The sequence below is a fragment of the Populus alba genome, chromosome 1 (genome assembly GCF_005239225.2).
Source record: "Populus alba chromosome 1, ASM523922v2, whole genome shotgun sequence".
Taxonomy (NCBI): domain Eukaryota; kingdom Viridiplantae; phylum Streptophyta; class Magnoliopsida; order Malpighiales; family Salicaceae; genus Populus; species Populus alba.
Window position 1 is genome coordinate 23,437,051 of NC_133284.1, and position 8,976 is coordinate 23,446,026.

General features: G+C 35.4%; 1 protein-coding gene across 6 annotated transcripts; it reads right to left on the reverse strand.

Annotated features, from left to right (window-relative positions):
* Nucleotides 1–697: 697 nt before the first annotated feature.
* Nucleotides 698–8,401, reverse strand: LOC118040200 (uncharacterized). Of its 6 annotated transcripts, XR_004686029.2 has the most exons (12): nucleotides 8,145–8,399; nucleotides 7,841–8,048; nucleotides 7,641–7,766; nucleotides 7,385–7,549; nucleotides 6,279–6,408; nucleotides 6,084–6,125; nucleotides 5,399–5,737; nucleotides 5,217–5,259; nucleotides 4,049–4,126; nucleotides 2,483–2,729; nucleotides 1,939–2,165; nucleotides 698–1,254 (listed from the first exon to the last, which is right to left on the reverse strand). XR_004686029.2 is itself a non-coding variant. In XM_035047076.2 (10 exons), exons 1-10 carry the CDS (start codon nucleotides 8,207–8,209, stop codon nucleotides 2,663–2,665), a joined length of 1,263 nt encoding a protein of 420 aa, XP_034902967.1. In that variant the 5' UTR covers nucleotides 8,210–8,399; the 3' UTR covers nucleotides 2,480–2,662. The 6 variants fall into 6 exon arrangements, 3 of the variants coding, with proteins under 3 accessions (XP_034902967.1, XP_073259860.1, XP_073259862.1); XR_012167583.1 differs by lacking the exon at nucleotides 698–1,254 and having other exon boundaries at nucleotides 1,607–2,165; nucleotides 2,487–2,729; XR_004686028.2 differs by lacking the exon at nucleotides 698–1,254 and having other exon boundaries at nucleotides 1,607–2,165.
* Nucleotides 8,402–8,976: the final 575 nt, after the last annotated feature.

The window sequence follows — 8,976 nt, forward strand, 5'->3', positions numbered from 1 at the left end:
ACTCGTTCATCAATGTTGATCTTGGCCACGCTAAAATAGTGTTCCAAGTCCCACACAAAATTTTCCAACTCTTTGGAACTCCTAGCCCCACCAAACAGCTTAGGTTCTAGAACCTTAAGCTTTGAAAAACCAACACTGACCATAGCTTAGACACTCCCCCAGACAAAAATTTCTTCATCGACAACCTGCAACTTTCAACCAATTTCAGTCTCAAATTCAACATATTGTCCATCAGCCTTTTCAACAACATCCATTGCCAACTCTAACTTGTCGTTCAACAAACTATTTTCATCTTCAAAAATTAACCCCATCAAGTTCTCTAGACGTTCCAATATTTTCCTAATCGCATTCATGCCCTTTGGCATGTGATGTAAAGCCACCAGTTTCGCAAACTATCCCACAATGGCTTCAATAAAACTGTTTATTATCTTGCCCAAAGTATTGTTCGTTGTTTTGTCCAAAACATCCCATGCTCTAATACTAATTGCCACAAGGTTGACTCTCTCATCAAAATCTATGCTACTATACGACAGTTTAGCCCCCACCAGACTCAACCTTCCCTTTGTCGCCCCACTTGTTTTTACCTAGCAACTAAGTGTTTCCCCTTACCAAAAAGTTCCTCTCACACTATCCCATGTTGTATAACACAAGTAGAAATACAAAAGTAGAGAGGATATACACAGTTTAACACACTGAATTATAAGAATAATCTCAACATTTTATTAATCTCAACAAAAAGAATACACAAGTTTATTTGTGCATGCTATGCACAATGATTTTACCTACTCATAGAACTTACATGCTACACACTTACATACAAACTATATAAAGACTACATGCAAGTTTTGTGAACAATCAAATGCTAATAACTGCCCCAACTATTGCATCTCCCTTGCTTGCCACCCAACAAACCAGTTGTCTATTCTACCAACTCAAGTGCTGCCAAAATAGGTGTGCTTGCGTGCTTTCAAATATTCGTCGTCCAAGTCAGAATTCGTCAAACATCAATCTATGTCTTGTTGAATTGTTAGACATACATTGCTACCTAATCTATCATTGTCCATACACGCTGTCATTGCTTATACATGTTGTCATTTGTGCTAGTAGTGTTTTCAACAAGCTTTGGACTATCCATCATCTAGACTCATCGTCAACCCCTACTGTCAATTTTGTCGACGTTGCTGATTTTGACACTGTCCCTCGAGCTACCACTGTTCAATGTGTCGTTCCAACACTGTTTTTGTCAATGTATCCCTAACAAATTTAACTCCGTTACAACTATCATGGCCGACATCGAAGCCATCAATGTTGATGCAATGAATAAAATTTAGCATAACTAAAAGAATTTAGGAGCTTTAAGTTTGCAGGGTAAGTTTTCCATTCCATTATCGCCTAATTACTATCATTAACCTGGCCAAGTCTCAGGTCATGAATTGAATGAGTTAACTTGCAAATCAAATAACCAACTCAAGATTTTTTTGTTTCTTTTTTTAAAGAACTAATAAAACCTACCTCGAGCCAGGTTTCAAGTCAGTATATCACCAGGTCAGGTTGGACTTTATAACACTATCAAATGAAAACATTTTATACTGACAACCCACTAAAGGAACTAAAACAATTCTACTTGGATAGAGCCTTTTGGTTCATGGAATGATCAAATTAACTTCATCTTGTACTATCAATACAGATTTTGAATAGAGTTGGAATTAAAAGCAAGTACAGATTGGGATTCTTCATTCCCCATATCACAATAAACCCTCTTGATGAAAAATATGTCAAACTAAGTTGATTTTCTCCCTCCTCTACATTGTTTTCCTTTCATTTGGATTCTAAGTTCTAATCCATTGGAAATGCACAACGCACATATTAATATATTCTATTTGCTGACACAGTATTTTTTTTTTTTATATAAAAAAAAGAACATGGGAAACAACTCACAATCAAGTATCTTCCAATCTTCACTCGCCAATTTCTAGCAGCAGGAAGTTCAACCATCCAATATATATCTCAAGAAAAGTTGATATAGTTCACAATTTCTGAATCGCCGAAGCTTCAAAATTTCTACTAGCAGGGTTTCCCTGCTTTTAGGTTCTTGGTCACTCTGTAATGCCGCTCAATGTGAAGACTAGATCGAGCAGCGATGTGAAATCTTTATATGCAGCAAACTGCATAATTACAAAAAGTTCATGACAAGCGGCAGTGCCAATTATATTTGCAATTCCAGAAGAATCAACCAACAAGAATAAAGAAGGCACTAGAAAATTCAAAACAACTTCCAAACTAAAGAGATAATCTCTCAATAATGGATATCAAACCCAAAGAAAAGTAACCCAATCAATGGAATAACAATCTTCAGATGTGTTGAGAGAAATTTCTAACAGATGCTTGGATAAATTTGATTCATCCTATCCTTGTCACAGCAAAACATCAAGATTTTGAAGATGATAGGCTTCTAAACACAAAATGGTAAAACACCACATACCTACAAGTCATTAGCATTCACAATCGAGAAACTTTAGCTCGTCTTTCAAAATGATAAATCACTTCATGGGTCAGGCCAGCTCACTAGCATAGAGAACAGTTGTTATATCAATTCACATATCACAACTTTTCCTCTGTAAACCTGTACAAACTCCTCAAACAAGCAACAAAACCAGTTCCTTTAGTTTGCATTGGTTGCAACCTCATGAATTTCATTGTACGTGCCAGTTTCCTCGTTAAATAAGTACCTGGTCATAAAAAGCAAGAAAAAACAATTAGCTTGTGGGCCATGTATTATTACAACCACATGCCTGTGGTGTCTCATTTAATGACTGCCACCAACTTAACTAAATTCCATTCACCCGACACTCAAGAGGGGAGCCTGTTTTCATTTTTCCTTCTCTTTTGGTTCAAAAGTAGGACACAAAACCAAGTGCATTCTCCTCTCCCATGCTTTGGAGAGGAGATCCATTGGGTTCTTTACTCCCCATGGACATTTGACATTCACGTTCTTTATTCCCCATGGACATTTGACATTCATAGGGAATCTCTACACAACAATAACAAGATAACATAAAAAGCAATGGTCAAACACCTTCCTATTTATATTGCAAATCATTTGAAAAACCCTCTTAAACAATCACATGGCCTATTATAAAAATCCTCTGAAAACCTTCCTGCTGCATAAAAAAAGTTTATGATGTGCACATAGCTTTGAAACTACACAGATTGATGAAATTAACGAGCACAACACTTCTACAATCTTAATTTAACATGGTTCTCATCAGGCAGTGATCTAAGTTGCTCCATAAAAAGGAAGTGCAGGAAAGTGATCGCGAGAAGTTTAACCAATCCGGCCTGAATCTCATTCTCATGTGCTTGGACATACTAACAGTTGGTATGTTGGTACCATGGATCTGCTTTTCTAGGAACATTTCAAGTGTGGGATGGACCCATTTCATTTCCCTTGGCAATACTCCCACCTTGCTAGATTTTTATTCAGGCCGTTATAGCAAAGAAAATATATTATGTTAGCAATCTATTTTATACCCACAAAGAAATACAGGGCATTCAAAGACCCATTAGACACCCAGCAATAAAGATCTCCATAACTTGACACGAATAGAGACATTTGCCTTAATATGTCATATGAAGCAACGACCGAACTTTATAACACATAACCTAACTTCTTTATATTGCAATATCTTCAGTTATGGGCTACACAAAACCTTAGACAGGGCATCTGTGAGAATTACAACTTCGTTTTTCTTTTGGAGCATCTCAGAAGTACACCTTGGGTAAAACTAGTTAGAGATCACACATGAGATGTTATACACAAATCTTGAAGGCATCATTATGTTCCTATACTACCAACTATTTATATCTATATATGTTGATCACTTGAATTTCAAATTGGGCATCTATTTCTTTTTCTTTCCTGCGTGTGGATATCAAAACAAGGCATGCAAAAAGCAACACCCAAATCATAAATCAAACAACTCATTAAGTTGGGATTTCTTATACTGTAAGTAAAATGAAATTAAAAAAGAAATTGCAACTTAATTACCATTGCCCTGATGTTGCCTGGCAGAACAGTCCCGTAGATGGATCATAATAATATCCCAAACTGCTGCTGTAGTAGTACCTGACATGGGGAATTTAATGTTAGTTTGAATTCTATGAAAACCCTAAGTGTATATAACAAATTGTTCTTGAAGTTTCTGCTACCCCATGTCCCTGGAAAAATAAAAAATTGAAAGATAAGAAGTGTTCACAGATAAATTCTAGATAATTATTGCAATTTAACCACAGCTGTAAGATTTGTGCGAAAACAAGATTTTTTAGCCCAAAAAACTAAATTCTGTAATATGATGAATTCGGATATATCAATAGTCAAAAGCAACGAGAGCAGAAAGAGATAGAATAATTCGAAAATGCAAAACAAGTCAATTAAAATATGGATTACTGAAGATGTTCTTTACTACTTGCAAACATCCATAAAAACAATCAAAATGTCTACCCACAATACTCTTAAAGGGCCTAAAGGGGATCATTTTTCAAAATAAGAAGAGAATCAAATGATAAAGGAACCAGCTGTAGGAAGTAATTTGACACAGCTATACCTAGTCTATCGAAATAAGAATTCTTTTGACAGTTCTACAATATAACATTACTAAGTTCTCACTCCATTGAAACATGCATTTTTAAGAAACCTTGTTTAACCTTTTCTGTATCAGATCAAACTCAAATCTTGTCATTCATTTTCAATATTGATCATGAAACAATGTCACTACATGAAAGACCTTGCTTTATAAGACTTCAGAAGAAATTAACAAACTGGTTAGCTTGAAAATTTGGGACAGATACAACAACATTTCTTAGAAAGCTGGGTTATGAATTTTGAACTAACACCACACCATATTGTCAGATTGTCTCTCTAACAACAGCAATTATGGAAGCAAAATAATTAATGAAGTTGATTGCACAAATTCTTTTCTTCAACTTCAATATTTGAGACAGACAACAACAATATGCTTCAAAAGCTTGGCAATAAATCTTGAACCAATACCATCACCCAAAAGTCAGGTTATCTATACTACAATAACTAAGGAACATTAGCAAGCAAGAACAAGAAAACATGTTGTAAACGGATCAATGATACACAAAATACTACAAGAAATTTTATTGCAATTTATTTAAAAGCCTGGAGAGAGAGGGGGGGAGGGAGAGAGTACCCAGAAGTCTCATCATAGACATAATCATTTTGCAAGGGTCCATCTGCAGAACAAGCAATAAAAAGCATTAGAGACAAAAAGTCAAGCATGGGATGCGTAGCTATTTAATCTGTACATTTGACTAAGCTATTATTATTTCATCTCAAAACTTCTACAATACTCAGATAATTATGAAAGCTTACTTCCAGAGATGGCATTAAGACCATCTGATGATGGTTGACAGGCTACATTATACTTGGTGCCAGGGACCAAATTACTAATGTCAGACGATGCAACAGCTACAGCATTTTCCTCATCATCCCCAAACATGTCGTATGCATTACCGTCATTGCCTGAGATTTCTGCAGTAGACACATTTGGGATTGAAGTACCCACATCCATATCAGAGAGCACTGAAGAGGCTGCACCACGATCAGTCACACCAGATGACAAGTCCTTCTCCATGCTAAAATCAGAATCCTCCAGGACATCACTGATGGACATGCCCTTCCCCCTAGCTAAAGCTAACCTTTCATATCCTTCTAAAGAACATTACAAAAAATAATTATTCAATAAACACATAAAAATAATTTCCACACATTTGCAAAAGCCCATGAAGAGGTGATGAAAGCAAACTTTTGCAGATAGAAGCTTTTCTAAAACTCATCATCCTGAAACCATGCCTCCTGATATGTATGGATAACACATTTTTGTGGATGTCAATTCAATTAACCATCTGAAAATATTCAATGACAATCCAATAGGACAGCTCAAATTGTTGCATACTATAACAGATTACATAACCATACCCCAATTCCTCTATTCAAAAGTTGAACTGGAACAGAGTATCACTGGTAACATATATAAGGTAAAAGGAAAATTACCAACCTGCCTCACGCCTGAAAACCTCTTGCTTGTCATAATATACATCTGCATAGTGGATGATTAAATCAGTAAGAGTGGACAAAACAATGGAGCAGGGGGGCACAGCAAACAAAAATGAAGACTGAATGGACATCATAAATACTCAGGTATACTTTCCCCTTCAATGAAACCTTAAGAGAGGTGGAAAAAACACTTAACTGTACTCGCCATGATCCAACAACTTGTTGGCATCTTCAGTTAGCTGGTCAAACAGAAGCTGTGTCTCAGTCGTCATCTTTTCCTTGCTCTTATTTGATCTTCCTTTCAACCTTCTCAAAGCTTGTAAGACCTGTCAACAAAGGGACCCCTCCACTAATCAATTCTTTTCTTTTCTTTCTTAGCACTTCTTTTTCCACACACCAAACACCAAATAAGTATTTTCAAGTAGTTTACATTAACATAACCAAACATAGGAAAATACTTTTCATCTAAAATATTTCCTAAAACAAATTGTTTTAAAAGAAAAAAATGGAGCCCCAATTCTCAATTTCTCTCTCCTTGACTGCATCATTCAGAAATCCAGTAGTAATAATAAGTTCATAAATTATTTTAATTTAATTCAACTTTAAATTCTCAACATACCAGTTTATCTAGTAATTTTAATCACATAAGATCTATGCCCATTTGGATATCTATTTCCTATTTTACTTGGAATCATTGGGGATTTGGGTGCCTTTATAAATAAAACAGATTCTATCTAATATTTAGGGCTTTGATAATGGAGTTTTGAGTAATTATGGATCGAGTCCTGCGAAGAGTGTGTCCCTCTCTTTTCTCTAAATATTATTCTCTTCCTTTCTTCTTCCAAAATCTTCTTGTTACAATATCTCGGGTTACTACTCACAACAAACAACTCCAATTTCTTCTAAACCAAGCCCCTTATCAACTCTTACTCCTATAAACTCAAACCCCTGACAAAAATCCCTAACTCTCTGAATCTCTGGTTCATCACAAGCAAAAACCTTTATGGGATACAAATTCAAAGTTATCCTGCATGAAATTTCTTACTAAAAAACCTACATAACCATCTTGCATTACTCACAAATAGATAATTAACCATATGCAACTCTAAGCCTGGACTTCAGGTTCGATATACTAGTGTTTTTAATAATACCATGTCCTTGCACAGTATTAATCAATGACAGCGGGACACTTATCCATGACATATCAAGTGGAACAACTCTAATACAACTTAAATTATGAAAGAATGAACTACTTCAAAAAGGCTAAAAAAAATCAAAGAATCAAGCTTCAATCAATTTTACTGTTTCTCCTGGCTCAAGCAAGTTGGCAATGCGCTTCTTCATTGCTCCAATTTCTTTGGAAGAAAGTTCACGGACATCATCTTTGTCATCATGTTCATTAATTCTAACCATAAAGTTTTTCCCAGCATATCTTGGATCAACTTGAATACTATCCAGCCACGCATCCTGCAAAGAACCCATCCACACACAAAGATTGAAAGCAATGCTTTTGCAGTCTTAAACAAGAACGCAGACAGTAAGATAGAGTTTGCTTAACCTTGATTTCATTTTGATTGATATATTCAACAAAATTGCCCTCTGCATCAAAATAACCTTCTTCTCTCTCTTTCTCGAGATTAAATGGTTCTATCTGAATGCCATCTTCAACAAAGTTCTCATTCTCCTGCGAAAAGAAAAATCCCCCGTCATAGATTAATTGAGAACGAACCCTAACCCTAACCCTAACCCTAACCCTACCTCATAAGCGACTTCAGCAGCAGAGGGATCATTGGTATCTTCACTAAAAATTTGAGCAGTAATTTCATTGCGAAGAATAGCACGTTCCTTGGCAGCGAGACGAGGATCCTTCCTCTCACTTGGACCTTCTTCTCCAGCTTTGCTTCTGTCCGCTATTTCATCTCCACTCTTCACCTTCTTACCTTTAGGAAATCTAACCTTCTTCTGCCTGCAAATTAAAAATAAATAAATAAATAAATCATTACCTGAGGAAAAACTGTATATATATATATATATGAAGAACCAAATAATAACTTCAGCTCACTTGGATTTTTCAGATTCATTGTCTTCAATTTCTTCAAGGAAAGAGCGCTTCCGCTTGCTCTCCATTTTTGCTCAATTTTATGAGTTGCTCTCGAAAAAAGACAGAGAGAAAGGGGATTAAAGGGAAATAGACTTCGCTTGCCGGCAACTGATGGGGCCCTGGCTTGCTCGTGCTCGGAGTCGATTCAATCTTTTATCTTTTTTATTTCGTAAATGTGAAACCGGTAGCCGTGCCAGTTTTTGCCGTGGACTTGGCTGTTCAAGTGCTGTTAAAGTATTTTAAAGAAAATAAAAAATTCATGACTTTATTATAAAAAAATCAAGAAAAAAAAATACAAACATCAATCTCTAAGAATTTAAATATTTAAGAATAAAAAGAAAAAAAGAGTTAACAAAAAAAATCTAAAAAACAAAGAATTAACAAATTTAGTAGAGGTCACTGAAACTCATGAACGGGGATCATGCCGAACAAGATAAAGTAACTCAAAGCAAAAAAAAAATTAAATTTTTTTTCAAACTCTTCTTAATGAAAACCTATTAATAAAAATTATTTGAATTTTTTCATAACAAATTTGCTTGAAACTGACATCGAAATTATTTTTGAATTTGAAATAGCTTTGAAATTTTAAAAATTATCCATAAAAAATTAATCAAATCTTTTTTCGAACAACCGTATCCCCAAAGAAAACTCGAATTGAACGCTTGAGAGCATGATCAGGTTGGCGGGCAATTAAAAATAAGGCTAACTCCATAATTCCCTTTCTAAGAAAACACAAAATGTAAGGCAGAGTTGGCAACCTTTGATATAAAGGTTTGTAGGCAAATAAGTATGC

What these genes read in the sequence shown, in the direction of transcription:
- LOC118040200 (XM_035047076.2), bottom strand. Translation starts at nt 8,209, where the DNA reads ATGGAGAGCAAGCGGAAGCGCTCTTTCCTTGAAGAAATTGAAGACAAT. An exon ending in TGCTTGAGCCAGGAGAAACA is followed by an intron (nt 6,409 to 7,384) that starts GTAAAATTGATT and finishes CTTTGTTGACAG; the next exon opens with GTCTTACAAGCTTTGAGAAG. An exon ending in GGTTTTCAGGCGTGAGGCAG is followed by an intron (nt 5,738 to 6,083) that starts GTTGGTAATTTT and finishes AATGTTCTTTAG; the next exon opens with AAGGATATGAAAGGTTAGCT.